Genomic DNA, 23,959 nt, shown 5'->3' on the forward strand with positions numbered 1-23,959 from the left:
ATCCTTAAAACAGTGATCAAATATAAATTTTGATGATAAAATCAAAGAATTGTGTTAGGACAATATTTATATTAAAGTTATAGGTACGATCATATTTTGTTTTCTTATGTTATATATATATATATATATACCAGTTTTGCTATTTCTTAAATGTTTAATCTAGCTCCTGATAAAATTCAAATTATTTTGAAAATAATTATAGTTGAGTTGAGATTAAAGATTATAAATTCAATTTATGTATAAATCCTTAACGTAATTAGTACAAGAATATTAACCATATTCGATGACAATCAAACTAAATAAATTTAAAAATTACGCATTATCGAGTTATGTTACAACAGTAATTTGGCTTTGGTTCTTATTTATAATCCTTAAATACAATATAATAAAAAATACTAGTGTACGCGTGGAGGATTGAAACAGGCTAATGTGTATAATAGTCATCATAGAACAGGAATGTTCAACTCGTAGGATGCGTTCTCTTGATATGAGGATTATGAATACATTTATTAATCATAGTATGATTTATTTCTCTACTTCGGTCGAATTCATACGGGGAAGGACATTGAAAGAAAAACATGAGTGCTCAATGTATTTACTATGCTATAACTGAATGTTCTTTCTAATATGTTGACTACCACGAGGATACTTAAGCTCTCTAATCACTATATCCCCATGTGCCATGCCTATTTTTCTATTTCTTCCTCTGTACAAATCCAATAATTCATAAAATATTGATGATACAGAATCGGGTGAGATTAAAAATAGTCTAATTTAAACAACTATTATTTTCATTCGAATAAATCGGTGAAACAATTTGGGTACTCTTACGGTACACAAAATATCTAATTGACCGATAGATACATTGAGAGTTCACGAGTTCTCACAATATTATTTTATTTACCTAGCGAATTTGTAATAACCTAGGATTGAACATTAATTTGGTTTTATAGTACAATATTTTCAATTTACTCATAGTTATAATTTTAAATTTATAGTCTTAATAATATTAATTATTTTAGATCAGGTCAAAACCATTACTAAAATAATTAATAATCTGTAGTCTCTAACTTAAACTAAAACATGTTGTGATAATAATTATGAAATAGTTTGTAATCTGAAATGTAATAATGTATACAGTAAATCCTGTCTACAATAAGAGAAATGGTGTGTAGTGAGATCATAAATCAAATCATTATACAGGATACGCCGGAAACATGTTTAAAACGAAATATTTATATTAAGTCTTAATGTATAATATGGTTCATCGGTAAACAATTTTTACTGCATCATAATAATAAAAATTCGAATTTGTTTAAAATATGTATAGGAATATTTTTACTACGAACGCGTGTTTTTCTTTTTTTAAAATACTAGTAATTTGGGGTCCACCATTTAAAAAGACTATCGGCACTTGCACAATATAGCAGGAATGAGAAATATGATTGATCGTAAAATGTAGATATTATATTTTTATCAAGTATTCAACTAGAGCTAAATTATTAAATTTCTAAATATAATACATAGTTGATACATAGATATATTTGAGTTACTTATTTAATTTTATAGGTTAAGTTATAAAATTTAATTATATAAAATAATAAATACAAACTGTCAATTTGAATGACAATTTTTTTTTTGCTTTCTCTTCGCTCTGTCCCATTAGATTATAAATTTCTTAAAGTTGGTGCTATTATCACTTAAAGTTGCCCCCATTCCTGCTATATAACGTTATATCGCTTCGGCTTTTTGCCATGAGATGAGTGTAACCGGTACGTATGAATCTAAAGCAATATGTAACCTAACCATTGATTATAAATACAAATATTTAAATATTATAATTATTATTTTATTTTTAGCATTTATAATCAATGAACCTTTTATACGATTTTAGACTTATTGGTTCAGAAATTAATCAGTTAACATGTATCACAACAAACCTAACTGTTATTTTTAGGATTACAGATAAAAAACGAAATTATATAGTCAATTTTTGTCAGGAAATGCTTCAAATCAAACAAGTAAAAAACGATTATCGTGAGTTGCTGTAATTGTCTGTTATATTTCTTAGTAAGGAACCCAACAAAGGTATCAGATTTATGAATCTAGGTGCTACTAGCCATGTTTTTGGATGTCAAAGGTAATTTATTGTTTGAAAATATAATTTTCAGTGTTTAATTTAATGTTCAATGAGAAATTTGATTTGAATCTGAAAAAAAGAGGGCTTAGAAGAAATATGAATTTTTTTTTTTTTTTTTTTTTTTTTTTTATTGATCTAATAAAATGCCCGACAACTATGGTCATTAGCTACAAATATGAAATATACAATAGTTATTTACAATTTTTAGGTATTCTTATATATACATTGAGAGTTAACATTGAAATTACAGAATAGGTGAGGTTACATAGTGTAAAGTCAGGTTATATGCTATTATATTAAATTGTAAAGGCCTGTCAATTTCAGAAATTTTATCATCTTGAAGTTTTCTTCGGTGTTGGGGCCCAGTGCGGTGTCAAGTGATGAGTCTAGTCCGATGATTTGACGATCGCGTTGGAATTTTAGGCATTCAGTTATGATGTGTTTTACTGTTAGTTGGACACCGCAGACTTCACACGAGGGTGGTTCTTCTTTTGCCATTAGGTACCCGTGCGTAAGTCGCGTGTGTCCAATTCTCAATCGGTTTAGAACCGATTCTTCTTTTCTTTTTAAAGAATTGTTAATCCACCTGTTGGTACATCTTATTATAGTGTTGAGTTTGGTATTTTGCTGTTTCCAAGTATTGAGCCATTTGGTATTGGTTATGTGACTTATGTGCCTTTTGAGGTCGTTGTAAGAAGGACCTGCTATATTTGCTATTTTGGGATTTGTGGCAGCGATCTTGGCCTATTTATCGGCTAGTTCGTTTCCTTCTATTCCGGAGTGCCCGGGGACCCACATGAGGATTATTTGTTTATTTTTGGATAAGGTTTCAATATGAATTTTTATTGTAACCGTTATATACAAAATCGGTTCACAGCATCTTTTGCGACATATGCTTCAAACAATGATATATAGCTCATGAAGACCTTAATAAATTACGATAATCAAGATATTTCAAATGCCACAGTAAAAAAGATGATGGGACGTTTGTGGTATCTGTCAGATGAGTTAGTTGAGCTTTATTTGTTTGACCAGAATGTCTTGAAAAAAACTAAGTGTAAGATCGTTCACGCAATGATTAATAATTCTTCCACGGAATTTCGCGATTTCCGACCAAAAATTAAAAAAATTGGGATTAAATAATTTAACTAATAAAAATACGGTGAAAATTTTCATAGGATTTTATGTAGAAAATTTCTAGGAATCTGACGTGGTAAATTGGAATAAGTCTAAAAGTTTCAAAGAAACAGAGATCATTTTTAAAAATTTTTAAATGAAAAATGATCCATGATCTTAATCGTAAAATCACTCATCAGGACCAACTTCAATTTCTTTTACAAGTAGTTTCTGAGCATCAAAAGAACTATCCCGATGGTAGAAAACACGCTCTAACAAATACAAATCCAACATTTATGTTATAATAATTTTATTCTAATATTATTATCTAAATTATTTAGATAATATTTATAAGTTGAAAAAGTTGTAGTATATGTATTATGCAGTATATGACTTATATAATAATACTTAAAAACTTATACTTTTATCATATAATAAAAATAAAAAAAAAAAGATTTTATCCATGAACTAGTTATTCATTATTTTACTAATAATTAACTAAGTTAGTTGTTCGACTGACTTGGGATGACTGAAAAAAAATGTGTAAATTTTTTTTATTTTATAAGCTAATTTTAGAACTATTTAGAACAATTATCAAGTGTAGGAGATCAAGTTTTCGAAAAAAAATTGTTTACCCATTATTATATTACACTAATATAAATATATATAACGTTGAACGCACGGAAACGGACAGAACACGACGGCTCAACACACGCGTACAGCCCTCTCCGTTCACTTGGTGGGCGAACCGTGCTGTTATAATAACCGACCGTTATAGGCAGAGGGTTATTATTGATTAATCTGCGTGCGAAGAGCAATTTGTTTTATCTGTTCACCTTCCGTAGACCACCCCCTTACCCTCGGTCTTTCGCACCCCATCGGTGGTAGTGTGAAAAAAAATTAATAAGTAGATAGTTAAGGTATTGTATTACAACATTGCATTGTTACTCTCGGCGCGTGCGAGAAACAGCTCCCACTACACTCGAGTCTGTGCGTAACCGATCCATCCGCGTGCCCAGGGTAAAACGATGACTGTACTCCACGAGCTCATTATCATTGTATTATACAAAGATAATTTATTTCACGACACCATCTTGCAATCGGGTCGAAACAGTGTCACACGACCATGATGATGTTCCACCACGTGTCTTTTTGGTGCCGCGATCGTAATCATAATACAATCCCATTGAACTCGCGTAAAGTTTTATCCCCGCTAAGAAATACAGCATTTAAAAACTGTAACTTTTTCGTTTCGTTAACGAAAACCACGAACATAGACATTTCAAATAAATATTCTTGCAATCGTTTTATTATGGGTTGCAAGTAACCATGCAGTGTTGGGATTATCTAGATAAAAATGTTTGTCATCTTTATCTTATCTAAATTATAAAAAATGAACCGTTGAAAATTATTGAAAAAATTATTCGAGATAAAAAAATCACTCATCTAGATGATTAGATAAATTATTCATGATCGTAAAGATATATTTCAGTTTTCCAAAAATTGTCCATACTAGTGCTAGACAGAAGACATATTTGTTCGTTATTATTACATTTGTTTTATACAATAATCACTATTCGCTAATCGGTATAATTCATGGTATATAATGTAATATTATGAAAATAGTGTTTATTTCAGTACCTATTCTCATTTATCATTGATGATTACTTATTCAGAAGAATAAGCTTATCGATAGTTGGCGATTGCTGTTCTAAAAATAAAATATTTGTTCCAATAAAACATCGAAATAATCAAATAACACGGTATTATGAAATATGATACTGATATAATACCCCATTGCACTACTGAAGTCTAAAGTACTATCTGAAGTCCCGTGGACATTAGGTACCACTCAATTCCATGAATTGTAAAATAAAAGACTATTTATATTACTATATATATGGCGGAGCAATAATGCAATTGAAGAAACATAATAAATATTTTAGTCCCCAAAATTTAATAAGTATATAATAACGTGTATACACCTATCGACTTATCTATGGAAATGAACTATGACATTGTCTTACAATATATTTTGGCATTTTGTTAATACTAAGAACACGTATATATAATATAATTGATGATCACAAATTTAATGAAGTGGTATTAATGCTTAAAAATTTAAGTTTCAAAATGAAATAAATTAAATAATTGTAATATATTTATTAAATTCAATACAACTTAATAATTATACTTATATGGGGTATTTTTTTTATCTCTTGAAGCTGATTTGCAACTAACATTCCATCAACTACTCTCCAACGTAGCCTTATAGTGAAATCTTTTCTAATCTTAGTTATTGATGGAATATTAAATAATTTACAACAACTATACAATGAAAAATAGCCTAAATGCCAACATTTTCTGAATTTTATACGTAGGTATTCCATACGATGCTTTTAACTGGTCAAATACATCTACATTATTCATGTTATTGAAACCAATTAGGACTAGGAATCGTGGTAGTACTTCTTCTCATATTTTATTTATCTTTCTACTGCATGAGTATTATTTGGAGAATGCAAAGAAAATATCAATTACATTGGTTTGTTATCCAACCATTTGAATAGTTCTATGTTATTATTACTAATATAATTATTTATTTATTTATAATTTCAGTAAAATAATTATTAAATAGTATTAATTAATATCAATAGTCGGTGGTTCTTATGTACACTATTTATTGTATTATTGTACAAGTTGTTGAATTATAATAATTTGTACCAATTAATTGATTATTACAGTTACCTACTCAATCTGCAATACTTCTACTGAAGTAAAATATTTCATTTCTTATTAAATGCCACTTTAGCTTGGCATATTCTTTTTTCATTATCTTTATCTAGATAAAATTTTAGTTATCTAAGCTCAATACTCCACAAAAAGATCGCGACAGCACCATGAGCTAGTTTTTCGGAGCAGTTATCATGACTGAAATCAACGATAGTTTCATTAACATCCTATGTTTGTTATCACTATTATCAGTGCTCGAATTGGGGGGGGGGGGGGGGGGGGGGGGGGTGCGAAGGGGAACGAAGTTCCTCTACTTTTTTTTTTTGCGTACCCCAACTATATTCTTTCACCGGAACGCCACGTTCATCCTAATTGATGTCCAAAATAATTTTTATGTGAATTTCAATTTATGTCAATTGGAAAATAAATTTTACGATTTATAATATCAAAACTATTTTTATAATTAAAAATTATATGGTAGTTATGATAAGGGAAAGCGTCGTCATTTCGGAAAAAAATAAATGCCTTCACCACGACCTTACACTAATCTTCTAAGGCCGTGGCCTACACTAAAGAGTAAAAATAAATAAAAACAAAAACCAAATATATGATTATATTATTCGATTCATGAGACTGCCTGATCGCCTACAATTACCTATGTTAATTATTATTTTATTTTTATTTTCTATTGTAACATATAGGATGTTGGTATTGCTATCAAAATATATTATACTTGGAATTTAAATATTTGTTTAACTGAAAGTGGTATTCAAAATATATTGAAGGTTGGTGGAGGGGGGGAAGAGAGGGGAAGCCTCCCACGGGTCTGTGTTAAATAATTGCGTACGTGGAACGCAGTTTTCAAATCGTTGGACTGAGCTTCTTTACTTAATTTTTCCAATTCGATCACTGACTATTATATAATATAAAATCTATAAATATGATAAACAATTTAAACACTGACTTTATTAGCCCTATTAATATTTACAGTGAATCAGAATATTCGTTATTTTTCAATTTACCATATGTCTTTGCAGTGTCATCAGATAAGAGAGCGGGGGAAATTAACCTCTTGGATATAAGGGGGTCAAAACTAGAATTTGGAAAACAATGAAAAACAGTTCTTGTGCCACTGGTCTTGACATTCTCTTAAATGTATACAGTACAATAAATTCTATACATTTTGAGTTCTCAATTTTTCTAAGCTGAGACCCCTTGACAGTGCTGATCACCTCCAGTTCCACTTCTAGTTGTGGCACAATTTGGATGTTGGAATAGTTATAATTCTTTTTCATTCAATAATATTATATTTTATAAAATATAAATTTTATCATAAAACACTAATTTTAAATTGAGTTGTATTGATTTTTATTTACGTACAATACCGTGGTAAGATGTGTAATTTGTGAATATAGAAGTATGAAATATAAATCAATAAATAAAGGAAGACACGAGTATTGTGCTTAAAATATCAACTGACAAATTTTATTATAAAAAACCAAAAATATTATGTTTCTCATATTTATTTAGTTTTACTTAATAAACTAAATATTGTCTACTTTTAATACCAATTTTAGTAATTGTAAAAATGTCTAAGAATTCTCTATAATTTCAAACTTACATTACCTGTTAACAATTATGACTAGTCAACTAGTGGACAATATAAAAAAAACATTGTATACCTACCCAATTTTATAGTAAATTAAAAATTATAAACATTTTCTTTAAATATTAAATCAAATACTTAAAAATTATAATACATATAGTAAAGTTATTACCCAAAGGTAAAATACATTTTGTAGTGTATTGCATAAATGTTTTACAAATTACAGTTACTCTAAGTTCATAATTATCCGAGCCTTCTAGTGATAATAACTAATTGCTGACATTGACAGTTATATTATAAATATATAATTAATACCTACGATGAAAGTATAATACAATTAAGCGCAACCGAAACGACCGAACACGAATATATAGAGCGAATATTTAAATAATAGCAGTGTCACCGTAATTATGTGCGGTTATGAATTAAAACACCCTGATTACATTTGGAATCAACGCGATATATATGCTTTCGTTTGGAGGTTCGCGAATATGTTTTGAATTAAATAACTGACATTTTCCATTTATATTACTTTTTCTTTTTACCTCACTCTCTCTCTTTCTTTTTTCAAAAATTTCGTATATCCACTCTCAAAACGGAATATAGTCATATCGGAATAAAATTATTCTACTTTTTTAGAAAAGAGAAACATGATGATAATCTCACAAACACCGGCGTCACCGTTATTATTTTAAATAACATGTTTTTATTTATTATCCTCGAAGTGGATGTTAACCTAACATTAGTGTTTTAAAAAAAAAAAAAATGTTTTATGCCGCTTCGACCGACGGGCCTTTACAATTCAAAAGTCTGTAATCATATCATCACTGTATTATACTGCATGGGACTGAACTTTGAATACAATTACCAGGTCGAGTGGCATGGAAACAAAATATAAAGTAAGCGCTCATAAATATAATACAACTTTACGAGGTAAATGTAATCGTTTTAAATATTAATTTGTGGAGTAGAAAAAGAGAAGAAAATAAAATAATTTCCACAATTTCCATCCCTCGTTCCACCACCACACATGTTATAATCGTATCCAAACATCGGTTAACGTGATACTATTATTTTGCATTATACTCATCCAACGTAGAAGTTACGCAGTGTAAAAATAATAGACCAAATTAAAATAAACAAAAAAATACGAATTTCTATAACATCGCTCGTTTGGGGGAAATATGTCGCATGATATTAAATATGACTAAATCGTTTTGCCTTTTTTGATTGACGTCATAACCATAATAGAAGTACCGTTAAGTATGTATACATTTTAATATCTCAATAGTTTATAATTAATATTACAAGTACCTACTACGAGTGCATTTTGTAAATATTATTTTTTTATTCCTGACTAACTAACAGCAGAGAAAGCTCTGTCAAAATATTACTCCTTTGCTGCCATCGTTTATTGATGTATACAAATTAGGTGAAAACATTGTAATATTTACAGTATACAAAATACACAAAACGCATCGGGCGATTGCAGGTTATGCTGCATCACATTAAAAAATATAATTGAATAATGTAAGCGCAGTCCGCAAGTCTAGCATCTTTTGATTATCCTACTTCCGACCACGTACCCGCCTTCCTAAATTTACATTCTACCGGGTGGGCTCAGTTGATCGGTTGGTAGTAAATAGTATTTAGAAAAAACTTTAATACTTGAAACTATATCGATCAGTGGCGGATCGTGCTATGAGTTCACAGGAATACATATACCACCCAAAAATATTTTATAAATAGTTATGATCCACGATTAACTGCAATACTCTGAGTGTAAGGTAGAGGGTGCAATTGACGCCTTAGGTCACTGTGTTGAACTCATAAGGAACTAAAATTGTAACGTTCATATATTATCTTTACCAAGGTAATTCATATACACTTGTTCACGATTGACGTATGAATTTTTATTTTTATTTCCCGGTAAATTATTACGCTTGGATTGTGAAGTACTTTTATTGGGACAATATATTATTTTAACAAAACTTGTACTTCGTACTTGGTACTTCGTTTCATCGCACAAAATCCAATTTCAATTAATTTTACGTGGATACGAACATATAACGGGTAAGGAGATAAGCGAATTATGCGCATTTCGCTTAGGGAATAGTTTATAGGCAAAAATTTAAATCATGCTTGGCAAGTAATTTTTTAATAAAAATAGAAAGAAAACCATTCGTATCCGATTTGACTTATAATTTAAGGAAAAATTTCACTATACTAATCAACCAAAGCTAATAAAAACGATCTGCCTTTATTTTTTATATTTTTATATTTTTTATTTTATTTTTTATCATTTGATGGTATATTATGAAAAACATTTTTATCAAATAATTCAAATACTTTTCAAATAGACCGAGGCAGCGTTGAGTGCACGAATAAACAATGCAATTAACTGATAGTAATAAGTGCACGAATAAATGCTAATATTGACTGATGACAAATAGCAAATATACGTGGATACAATTAAGCAACAAATTCAATGACAATCGTATTATATTATAATACAATTATTATGCTATAAAAAAAAATCATAAAGAACAATAGCTTTATGATTTTATTGTTACATTATTGACAAGCTTAAAAATGAGTATTGGAAAAAATATGCAACAATACAAGAGAACAATACATGTTTCAATTTAAAATACCTACTGATGACCAATAATATGTACCAAGTGTACATTTTATTCTTATATTTCAATTATATGTTTAAAGAAAAAAAAATAATTTAATATATGAATGGTTTAAATAAAAAAGTTTATTTACTTTTATTTCGTCTCTAATTTAACATCTTTTTCCGATATTAAGTATCTAGTAGGTTTTTTATATTATGTTATGTAATTTTGTTATGTTGAATAAAATTCTTATCCACCCAAGAAAAAAATATTAAATAAAACGTTAAAATTTTGTAAGGAAAAATTGAAAAATAATACAATGCACCCGTGTGCAGACACCTACAGTATAGCATAGGTATGTACTGCAAGGGCAGTGTTGAGATTAAATAATAATAATGCTATAAAAATTAAATAAAAACAAAGATAAAAAATTGTAAAACACACTTTTAAGATAAAATTAAACAATTTGAATTACTAAAATTAATTATTTAACTTAATTAACTAATTATGTTTTTTTTTTTTTTTGGAACACACCATATTTTCGAATAGGGACAAATGGACGTAGCCGTTTGGACGTGGTGACAAAAAGACGCCAAAAAAAAAAAAATTATATATATATTTATATGTTATAAAACCATTGATATTTTATTTTCATAATATAACTAATGGTATCGTATCATAATATCAAATATTATCGAATTTTATCGTTTTGGCAATAGGTATCTTTTATATCAATATATAACTTATTGGTTTTTACAACTTGTAATAATCATCACACTTTATCGAAACACAGTGATACACGAAATACACATCTATAACCATGTTAGTCGTTTACAAATTGCATTCAAGTGTACATGTAAGATGTCATTAATTAATTCAAATCGCGATGGTAAAGTTTTTTTAAATATTTTTGATATTAAAATAAATATAAATAACTTATTTATTTTATTTACTGATTTATATATATATATATATTTATCCATTTGTCCTAGATCGCCATATTTTTAGATAATTGTGTATTGGATATGTATTCCTATTCTGCTTCAGCATATTTTTTGCTTGATAATTGAAAAAAAAAATCAGAAAAATCATCTACAGAGTAAAAACAAAATTTGAACTTTACTTTTGATTTTATAATATACATGGTTATTTTGGTAGTGCTACTAGACATCTCAGTAATAATTTGCATGCAACTTGATAAAAAAAATAGATTTTTAACAGTAGAAAACAGATATATTAAATATATTAAATAAAAAAATTTAATTATGATTTATACAACAAATTTTGTATAACCTAAAATCAATGTTTTACATTTTTATGTAAATGATTCCTATAAAAATGTTTTGTTTTTTTAATAACTAATTGAATATTTCCAATCAGATTAAAGATAAAAATGTACCGGTAAAAATATGGATCTGGATAATTCTCAATATGGTATATGAAAAAAATATAGATGTGATAATAATATTCACGTATATGGTTAAGTAAAGTTTTGAATAATTTATTTGTTGCTATAGTCGACATATTAATAAGTAAGACCCGTATATATGACGGATATCGCGATCGATCAATCTATAAAATACATATTATTATTATTATTATTATTATTATTAACCCTCATAGAAATGGACACGTGTACAACTTAAAACGCAACACTATTTACATCCCGTCGTCATCGGTGTAAAAATTGCCACACTTTTGCAGGAAACAACGACCGGACTGTTAGTTACGCACGTGTGCTCTAGCGCAATAAAAATTTTTCCGTTCAAAGGTTTTCGTTTTACCACACTTTTACCTCCGATATAACCGTTACTAGTATACATACCTACATAGGCTCAATATACGTGTATGACCGTCCCTTTCATAAATAATGCAAACGGTCGTCGGGTCACGACGTTTTGTGAGCTATATACTTATTACTTAGTGTGCTCGTGTATATGAGCGTGCGTGCTTTTGTGTGTGTGTGTGTACGTTTGTTTGTATGACTGTGTATTTATGTGTACACGTGTATGATCGTGTGTGAGTGTAGATGTACGTATGCGTGTATTTTATCGATACCGAAAGGAGAAAAGTAAGAAACACACTGACCTATGTGACTAGATAACGCAGCCGTACGAGAGAGGAGCAAGGGTGTAGTATAAATCTAAAATTCAAACCTGCGATCGACTTAAAAAAGTTTGCCCCTCAGACGTTTACCTTCTCACACATATCCCCTCCGTCCATATAATTTTCTCTCTATTGCTCTCTCTCTCTCTCTCTCTCTCTATATATATATATATATATATATTTATACATTCTCTTACTCCTGACCACATGGCACATCAAAGAAATAAAGGTAGGCGTCCCAAAATAATAGAAACAGACTACGTTTTAATGGTGTATAAACTGCAAAAGAGCTCTTCTGTAATGCCACCGATCGTTTTCCATTCGTCACAACGTATTAGCCAACACACGTGCGTGCGTATAATCGCATACGTCCCGTCAACCATGACATGTTTTCCGCGCACCCTGATTAAACATGCAGGACGTATCCATTAAACGCTAACTGAGAACTCTCACTCCCCGGTAATATCGTGGACCGTATCTCACGTGCAATCTTTGCCACAACAACAAATATAATTCACCTATACATGAACCTTGAACGCAAAACGATTTATTTTTGTTTTAAAAAAACAGTATTTTTGCATTTTCTATGACTAACGCGACACACTGTAAATTATTTATATCTAAATACAAATACAAAATAATTTTACAATGCAGCTTCATTTATTTTTATATTCGTATTAATCTTCGATTAGGTGAATGATAGACTTGCCAATATCCCCAAAAAAAAAGCAATCCACGCCTGAATATTCATATAGGTTTGATACTCACATCCATTTTTGACCGCAGAATTTTACGAAATTGATATCGAACTATTCATATGTCAGGTAAAAAATTATCAAGAAATATGAAACTACCACGATCGGACTACAAAAATAAGTTTATGGATTAATATTTAACGGGTGTTTTCTATCTTTTAACGAAAAAGACTACAAGGATAGAAATTATATACGCAATATTTTTTTTTATACATCAAGTATGCAAAAATCACTTTTCTTTTATAATAAACCTCCATCTTTGGTGATTGAATGGCAACTAAAATTATTTTTCGTCATGACGACATGACGTGCAATTTACCGCAACAAAAACGCATCTGTGTGCATTCAACCACTGCGGTCACGTTGCGGCAAAAAAACGGACGTGTTCATTGAGTCTAAACCGTGCAACCAATTTAAGACCACTATTAGCACTATTAATGCAGACTGGATATTTGACATAATTTTCGATGGTTATAATCCAATTGATAATTTATTGAATCCAGTTAAGAAAAACGGAAAATTAATATTGAAACAACACGATAAAAAAAATTAAAATATTGTACTAGTATAATATGAAAATATTCAAGTGTTTCTTTAAATTTATTTTCTCAAGAATAAAAATCAGTACCAAATAAATTACATTTTAAAAACCTAAATGATATAAAATCGAAAAAAAAAAATTATTCTTAAACATTATACTTAAATAACTGATTGAACGTTATTTCCTACTAACCCAAACGTACATTCAAATTTAAAATAAAACATATTGATATTAAAATTAAAAACCACTGTGGATAACCTCGATTTGGGTCCTAAATTTCAAAAATAGTATGAAATAGGTTCGGACGTATTTTGTTGAGTACATGAGTTGGATCCCAATATATTTTATCAAGTACATGAATCAGATCCCCATAATTTTATCGATTACATGAGTTGGGTCCAGCCTATTAGCGTTACCCAGAAGACATCGTGAGGAGGTTAGATAAAAAGTCTTCCGAAAAATTTGGTTTTGTTATATAAAGGTAACGGTCTGCTGATGTAAAAATTATTTTTCAATTAGAATATTTTTTTTTTTTTGTGAAAAATTATTATTGAATTGGCTTAATTTAAGATCAAATTTTAATTTATTTCAATTTTTATCACTACCTAATAGTTTATTTATAATTATATAGTTAAAATTATGGAAGAAATTTAAAACACACATCTTTCACTGGGAGAACTTGAGTTAGGTAATTAAGATAACAAGATAAAATCAACCATGGACCCAATTCGAGTATTATCAAATGTGACCATGGACCCATTCGAGTATTATTAAATAACACCGCGGACCCAACTCGTGTTTTTTTTTTTTTAGCAAATATCTAAGGACCCAACTCAAAAGTTCCTAACACTGTAATAGGTAATGTTTAGTAAATTACTTCTCGATAGATATGGTTTTAATCTTTCATCACACAACAAAACTGATAGTGAAATATAAATAATGAACAGTAAACTTTATAATTACTTTTCTTTAGATCGTTATTATTAGAACATCGGAAACTGTCATGTCTTAAACTAGTTCATGAACAATTTGTCCCATCTACAACATAATAAATTAGAAACCGTAATACAAAACATACGATTTTTGTATTCAAGTAACGTGGTACAAAGACCGAAAATGTGCAATGAACCTTGGTATTGTTAGATCTCATTGTATGTTATAAACAATTATTCGTGCGGATTCCCAAACAAATCGACCGCAGACCACTTGGAAAATTTCATTCGATGAAAATTCCGCGCATTTTGTTTCAACGAATTTTGTAATGTTTTTCCATATTAAAAACCAGAATGTTATCCGTATACAAATCTGTTTGTTTTCGACTAGGTAGAATTCCTTCAATTGATTGAGTCACATCCAAGTAAATGGGGGAGTTTTTTATATGACATTATCACGTAACGATTTCAATTTTGAAAGAAAAATTATCACATTCAAATCGAAAAAATTACTGTCTGTGATCAGCTTCTGTCTTTCGAAACAATAATTCTTTAAATATTCTAAAATGTTTGATATTTTTTTATTTTTATCAGAAAAAATATAATCCAAGTAACAAAACTTGAATTAATTTATCATCTTATTATTAAATATAAGCCCCATTAAACGTCAAATATTAAATACGTTTACTTTTAATTAATTAGAAAATTAAATCATTATATTATATTAAAAACAACTAAATTCATAAAGGGATCGGAAACTTTGGACTGATTTGATAATAATGTGAACTACTCGACCGGATATTTGATGGTAGAAAAGAGTAATGTAATTGCACTCGTTTTTATGAAAAGCCGATTTAATGTATGCAGATTTTCTCAGGATTATAAATAACATAGTGTTTAGATAAAATTGTAGTTTAACTGTTTATAAATGAAAAATAACGAACAATGTAGCAGAACAAAATTATCATTTATCGGATGTTTACGTCAACTTAGTTAATACTTTATACATCATACAATCATTTAGTAATTAATTCTATTATAAGCCATTCATATTTAAATTTATTTTTATGTGTTTTTAATTCTACCAATGTTTTTCAAGAGTTGGATTTTTCACTAATAAAATTAGTATAGGGACTTACATAATTCCTAATATTTTCTTTATAATTTTTTTTAATTTGTTTTGACTTCCCCAGTATTTTATTTACATAACAAGATTTTAGGATTAACCATTATCATTATTATTAAACAGTAAAATTTGCTTTCGAGTTTTTCTTTTATTTCTCCTGAAGTAGTTGCCAGTTGTTTGCGTACTTTGTTTTTACTACTCTATTTTAAGTGCGTCCATTGGCTGGTGTCGATTTTGTATCAATCCGCCCAAAATTTTCCATACAAGATCAATAATTGTTTTTCACATACATACACACGGTCTCCAAAAATACGTAAGTTATTTTATATTCTTATCTGCTCAAAGTTCGCACGGACCGTTTTTATCTTGCCGTCTTGCAATTACTCGTGCCGGTTCGAGATATGACCCATTCACACACATCATATACACTGCGTGCGCAGAAATTCTCATTATACAGAGTGTTATATTGCTCTCTAATTGCCAAACAACTTAAACTCTTCATTAAATTTTCTACTTATTATGCTGCAATGTTCATCAAAGACTTCGCCAGTCATTACCCGCTCGCCATCTGCATCTTCCTCTACATCAATGACTGGCTCTTCGAATGAAGCTTAAAAGCTATTTTGCGCATCCAATCATCTCAAGACAAATTATTGGCTGACCACAAATCCCTAGGTACTGAACTCAAAACGTGTATCAAAGCTCTTACTTCGCGCTTTGATTCTCTTACACTTGAAATTTCAAATATTCGTTATTGAGTTACCCTACTTGATTTTAAGGTTCATGCTTTTAAATTAAACACCTCAAATACATTAACTGTCCCCTCCACTCAGATGTCATACAAAAATTTATCGAGCGTGATCGATGCAAACTCAATGTTATTATGTATGGCCTACCCGAATCCAAGTCAAGTTATCTCCCTACTAAAATTAACGACGATAAAATCATTGTACGTGATATATTTAATCAAATCTCTGCTGATGTACACGCTGAATTCAAACCGATTCGTCTTGGAAAACCTACGTCCACCTCATCATGACCTCTTAAAATCATCTTTGGCTCCTGCGAAGCTGCCTTTGCCGTGCTTTTATCCTATCGTTTAGCCAAAACTCATAAATCGTCCCTTCTATCACTCACCTGTCCACCTCACGATTAAACGCTAATCCAATGCCTAATTTCCCTAAAGAGTCTCGCTGACTGTCACCACTCAGCTAAAATTGCATTTCTTTCTAATCTTCTTTCCTCTAAAATTGACTATCATAAATCACTATCTCGTGTTTCGTTTAAAGTCCCCTGTCACCGCACACGATCATCTGTTCCGTTCCACATACTCTTATCCTCCTCAAACTACTATCTTAACTCACCGATCAACCGTCTTATGTGCATTGCCAACATTGACCCTTCATTTTCCCACTAAATTGAGCCTCGTTTACTTAGAGCTTATACTATTATTTTTTATCATTGTATATTATTTATTTTTGTATTAAAGGGTTAGTCCCATATTTTTAAATAAATTAAAAATAAAATAACATATGCTAATAGTACACACAGAAAGAACATGATGAATGTTGATAATATGTTATTTAAATGTGTTACGTATTCCACGCAACCGCTTATATTAGTAGAATAACTTGGTTACACGACTTAAATTTCAACGAATGTACTTGGATTTTTCATCGCCTACGATTTCTATCTCGACAATCAGTGGTAGTTCCACGCAAGCAGTCCGACAGTGCGCACGCTTTTCGATGTTTCTTTCTCGGATTACGCTCCATTGTACCTGTTACGCATCTGAAAAATCTTACTTTGCTCCACACGATTCTTCTCTTTCTACACCCGCCAACGGTCAATCCACACACTACTGGTAAAGATACATCCCCAAGTACCTACAGTTATAAACTTATTTACTAGTGCTACTTAGTTATAAGCATGAAAACAAATAATTTTCGTTAAACCACCACACGATTACATAACTATTAGGCAAAGTCACGGTCGCCGTATCGCGCAGCGACTTTTGGACCTCGGATAGCAACAAATCTGCGATATTCCTAAGCCAACCGTATCCCCAATTAAGATTGTGAAAAATAAAATTGTCACTAGTAACTGAAAATAAACGTTCCCTTTTATCATCATCCTCCTCTCCATCACAATCGCCGCACGTCGTATCATCTAAGAAAACAAAACTTTTTTTCACACCAAACCGGTTTGCGCCACTCGCCGCTAACAACGATACCGCCGCCGACAATGAATCCGAGATCGACACACAACCAGAGACCTCAAATCAGGGGCAACAGAATACCACCAATGCTACTTTTAAAATAATTTTGCCTCCACCTATATTTATTAAAGGCGTCCATGACTACCTTGGACTACGCAACCATCTAACAGAAGTCACCGCCCCTGACAGTTTCTCGTGCAAATCGACCACTAATCACCTTAAAATCCAAGCAGACACTCCCAACAGTTATAGAAACATAATCCATTACCTAAAAGAAACCAACGCACAATTCCACACCTATCAGCCACAATCTGATAAGCCACTAAGAGTAGTTATCCGAAACCTCCATCCCTCAACTCCAGAGGAAGACATTGCATCTGCAATAGCAGAAATTGGTCACACTGTAAGAAACGTCACTAATGTCAGACACCAACAAACTAAAACACCGCTACCTCTTTTTTTTGTCGACCTAGACCCAAATAATAGTGATAGCGATATTTTCTCCATAGAGAAGAACTTTATAAAAAGCGACAAATACCACAGTGCCAAAATTGCCAATTCTATGACCACACTCGTACCTACTGCGCTCATAACCCCCTATGCTTCAAATGCGGTGGAAAACACCTCTCTACCACTTGTTCAAAATCACCAGATCTTCCAGCTAAATGGGCTCTCTGCGAAGGCGCACACCCAGCTAACTATAAAGGATGTACAGTATACAAGCAACTGACTCGCAAGCACAACAACTTCTCAACCAAGAAACCTCAACAACCACAGCAATTCAACTCCACCGTCAACGTCGAACAATCACAACAACACCCAGTTACTGAATTCTCGTCCAAGCCACAGACACGTTCATATGCTAATGTAACTGAGGGTCACCATCCTCTCAAACCTAATACCACGTCTCTCAACAACAATGAAGGTGAGCTTCTTAAATTTCTAAACGATTTTAAAGCCATTCTAAACCCTCTTATAGCACACCTCACCATGGTCTTCTCAAATCTCATAAATATCAATAATGCAAAGTAGCTCTACATCCAAGTCTCTTCTTATCCTCACTTGGAACTCGAATAGGCTCATGAATCACAAAAGTGAAATTTTAGCTACACTCCAAAACAATAGAATCGATATCGCGCTCATTTCTGAAACACACTTTACTAATTCCTCAAACTTTTATCTACCTGGATACCAAATCTTCAAAACCAACCACCCAGATGGCATGGCACACAGTGGAGCCGCTATCATAATTAGATCATCACTGATCTACTACCCTCTTCCCAGTATCCAATTACCTCATATTCAAGCCTGCGGCATATCTCTAGCATTAAATAGCATACCTATTAACATTTATGTAGCGTACAGCCCTCCTTACCATACAATAACCCATGTCCAACTTAATGATTTCTTCACCACCCTTGGACAAAAATTTATAATAGGGGGTGATATAAACGCAAAACGCATGCAATGGGGATGCCGTACAAACAATTCTCGTGGTAATATCCTCAAAGCACTAGCTTACATAAAAAAATACAAAATACACGCTCCTCCCTCTCCAACCTACTAGTCCTCCTCACCCAGAAAAAGTCCGGACATCCTTGACATTTTCATAACAAAAATACCAAACGGTTTATATTCTACGATAATCAACCTAGATGACCTATGTTCTGACCACTCTTCTGTCCTCTTTACAAACAAGATAGACCTAGTCTTATCCAAGGCCAAATGGATTGGGGTAAATTTAAATCAACCATTGACACCCAAATCAATTTAAAAATTAGTTTAAAATCCATTATCGACATTGACGATGCCGTAAACCATCTCACCAAAACGATACAAGATACAGCCTGGTCTTCCTCTTCTCCACTTCCTCTTAAAGACCATACTAGGAACCTTCCCCTCCATATTAGAGCCCTAATCTCAGAAAAATCTCAGATCGCACCACTTGGCAAAGAACAAAATATCCCTCCGATAAACGTAAATTTAACAATCTAACGAATAAACTAAAAAAAACTTTGGCCTCAATTAGGTCAGAAAACTTTACTAGGCACCTTGTTTCTCTATCCACTACTGACAATTCACTATGGCAAACTACAAGAAAAATACTTCGCTCCCAACCTCATCTTCCTCCTCTGAAAAAAATTTATGGATCATGGGCCATTACTGATCTGGAAAAAGCAAATTTATTCTCCTACCACCTCGCCTCTACCTTTCAACCACACAGCATATGTCCAACCCAAATTGAAACAGTAAGCCACTCACTCTCCTGCGCATTGCCTATGACCCTTCCACCTAAACATATTCGCCCGAGCGAAGTTGAACATACAATACACCACTCTCCTCGTCGCAAAACCCCAGGTTATGACTTAATCACATCTGAAGTAGCTATAAAACTGCCAAAAAAAAGCCATACTGATACTCACGTATATATATAACTCCATGTTGAGGCTCTTGTATTTCCCAGTCCTATGGAAGTTTTCTGTAATCATCGTGATCCTCAAACCAGAGAAACCACCAGACTCACCTAAATCATATAGACCAATTAGTCTTCTTCCGCTGTTCTCAAAAATCTTTGAAAAAATTATTCTTAAGCGCATCCTGCCCATCATTGAATCTAATCTACCCAACAACCAATTTGGATTTCGACATAACTATTCAACTATTCATCAGATCAATCGCCTTGTTGATAACATCTCTTACGTTTTGGAAAAAAAGCTAATATGTACAGGTGTATTTCTAGACGTGGCACAAGTCTTTGGCACAGTCTGGCATAAAATTCTCCTCCTTAAACTTAAAACCATTCCCTTCCTTATTACTATTTAATGATCAAATCTTACCTTCTAAACAGACACTTCTCTGTCCGTTCAGGATCAGCCATATCTAAAATTTTTCCGATCTGTGCTGGCGTCCCCCAAGGAGCAGTCGCAGTTTCACTACTGTTCAACATATTCATCTCTGACCAACCTACCACTGTCCATACAACTACTGGATACTTTGCTGATGACAAGGCACTCCTGGCTTTCCATTCAAACCCTGAAACAGCCTCAAACTTTATTCAAAACCACCTTAATATCTTATCAATATGGTATAAAGATTGGGGGATAAAAGTTAATGAAACCAAATCCGTCCACTGTACGTTCACGCTGTTTGTCCTCCTGTGTACTTAAATCATCTCCCGATCCCACGTGCCCAAAATGTTCGCTATCTAGGTCTTCACCTAGACCGCCGGCTAACCTGGGCAACACATATCCACACCAAACGGCTTGCTCTAAACAATCGTTCTCGACAATTACGTTTTTTCTTAACATCTAAATATCTTAACCTTAAAAATAAACTTTTATTATATAAGTTACTCCTCAAACCAATATGAACGTATGGCATCCAATTATGGGGTGCCGCCAAACCCTACAATATTAATAAAATTCAATCTTTTCAATCCAAATGCCTACGACAAATAACTAAAGCTCCATTTTATATCTCTAATGATACTCTCCATAAAGACCTTTCCATCCAAACAGTTAAAAACGTTGCCAAAACATTTTAATAACACATGCACTCCAACCTACAGAATCATCGTAACCCCTTGATTTCGAAACTATCTTCTCCCACTATTCCTGGTGACCCCAGAAGACGTCTAAAACGAACATGGTGTCGTGATCTACTTTTAGACTAACCCCCACCACAACATGTCACGAAGTCCCATCAATGGATGGTCTCTTCGCTCAAACCCCCTGTCTGAATAGATGTAAATAGTAGTAATTATTTGACTTGTCTGTTAATTTACCTTCTATTTGTCTTTTCTATATAAACTCCCTTATCACTTGTGCTTATTGTAAACCGTAATTTTACAGATTGTACAACTCTTTAGCTTAAAAATAAAAAAAAAAATGTGTTACGTAATCGTCAGTACAAATTATTAAATTATTACAATTTTTTTTCAATACGTTTTTCTACGCTAACGATAAGTTATTTTTAAAACTTATAATGTAAGAAATAGTTGTTTTATTCGGTTATCACAAAATTCAGAATGCAAAAACGATTTAAAGGACTGAATAATTATTATATAACTAAGTATCATCGCAATTCATCGTTTGTGTGACAAAAAGCAATTTTTCCAATACTCCGATTATTTTCTAGATAGATGTACGGGGATGTACATTTATTCGCTATTTAATGCTGATAAAATCAATCTCTTATAGATTAACCCTTTTGGTCCAAACTTTAATTGAAATAATGTTAACTAGAGTATATTCTTGTTGTCCGTTATTCTATAAAAATGTTGCTAAGTTACCGATATCCTGAAGTCGACATTTGTTGCAAACCTATTTCAACAAAACGACCGAATATTAAATAATGAAACGGAGTTTTGAAAACCGAAAATATTAAAACTTATACATTCCTTTGTAAATACAGACCAGTCGACCTAACCATGTTGTAATATATGTATTTATTATTATTTTTACTTTGTGAACGTTAATAAATACTTAATAAAAATGTTACGGGGTAGCAGTAATAGCGTCGTCGAATCGATATAAAACAAAACAACTCTTGAAAACATCGCGTTCTGTTAGCTGATAATTTGAAAACATCTAACATTATTATTTAACGTCTGAAAGACACTCTTTAATATATATTTTAAAATGTTAAAAAATTATATTTGAAACAAATTAAATATTGGATTCATTTTCTAAAATTTGTAAATTATCGAAATTAATAAAGGAAATAATATTGTGATGTGTTACCATGGGTGATATACATTCAACTGCAGTATCAGATTTTTCAGACAGTTAGTCTTAATTCGTAACTTCATAAGTAATACAGTAGTACCGTTGACAGTTATTTCATTTTAAGTAAAGAAATCATATCTTTTTCCATCATATAGTGCAACCATTTTTATACTGTCCACTTCATTATTGATATAAATTTTCTTGGACTGATATCCTCAATCTATATCATGGTATAAAAATTGCACAGAACAATATGTTATATTAAATTTACATTATATTTTTTTTTAAACAAAAATAGCTACAAAAATTAATATACTCGTGATCGATTCAATTTCATATATTAGAGCCAAATAATATTTATTTTATACCGGTAAACATATTCCTAAAACTAATTTTATTTTATTTTATTTAATTCAAATTTTTTTAAGTAGATAATTAAATATTACATATTATATTACTCGCATTATATATATATATATATATATATAAGAAACGTAAGTTTCAGTAATCATAGATCAATGAAAATTAAAAATATACATACTACACGATGTTCATTTTCTTCATTTCAATACAAAATCCAAGAATATATGGTTTTTCCTGGAAAAAAAACAGAAAATAAACAATAATCGCTAAAACAATGATTAAACTTCTAGTAACAAATAATTGTAAACTTTCAAAATACAAATTGAAAGTAGTAAGAATAAAAAAATATTACGTTTTATTGCACAGAAACATTGTGTAATCAAGAAGTTATTTTTCAATATTTTTAGGAACATGATTTATTCTGTTTAAAGCACTGACTTAATTTTAACTTACGAAATATAATATTATCTACATAAATGAATAAGTATTTCATGAATATCAAACCATTTTGAAAAGCGACACATATTATTATCTACTTTTATTATTCTCATGATATTTTAATATAATTTTACACCATTTGTGTGAACTCGTGTTTTATTACTTATATTTTTTTTCAAAAATGTATTTTTTTTTTTTTTTTTTAAACCTACTACAAACTCTAAACTTCTGAACAGTTAGTAAGCTATACGTTTGACTGCAGACCAACAAATCATTTGCAGAGACATTTATTCGAAATTTTAGTTTGTAGTTTTCAAAATATTATTTATAAGGCCTTCTTTATTATACATCCCCAGAAACATTTCGTAAGACTAAAACTTTATGTTTTTGATTAAGTATGAGTTTTTATTTTACTTTTAACTTTTCTGTTTCATTCAGTTTTCGTAAAAAAAAACTTTTGATCATACACAACATTATGAATTGTTTTTTATGTGTGTGTGTGTGTGTGTGTGTGTGTGTGTGTGTGTGTGTGTGTGT

General features: G+C 31.0%; 1 protein-coding gene across 4 annotated transcripts in view; it reads right to left on the reverse strand.

The window, feature by feature from the left end:
- The window catches only part of LOC112687089 (gamma-aminobutyric acid type B receptor subunit 2), a 466,487-nt gene that overhangs the window by 326,725 nt on the left and 115,803 nt on the right, over nucleotides 1–23,959 (reverse strand). For 2 of the 4 annotated variants that reach the window (XM_025559633.1, XM_025559632.1), the window contains exon 2: nucleotides 23,163–23,218. The exons of 1 other annotated variant lie outside the window; for it this stretch is intronic. Coding sequence is in view for 1 of the 3 variants with exons in the window: in XM_025559631.1 (XP_025415416.1) it covers nucleotides 20,318–20,335 (18 nt within the window). In the remaining 2 variants the exon portion in view is untranslated. Of the gene's footprint in view, nucleotides 1–20,317; nucleotides 20,351–23,162; nucleotides 23,219–23,959 lie in introns of those variants that run through there. One more of the 4 variants, XM_025559631.1, reaches the window with a different exon arrangement.

This window comes from Sipha flava, unplaced genomic scaffold, assembly GCF_003268045.1.
Source record: "Sipha flava isolate LNK unplaced genomic scaffold, YSA_version1 330_pilon_pilon, whole genome shotgun sequence".
NCBI lineage: Eukaryota > Metazoa > Arthropoda > Insecta > Hemiptera > Aphididae > Sipha > Sipha flava.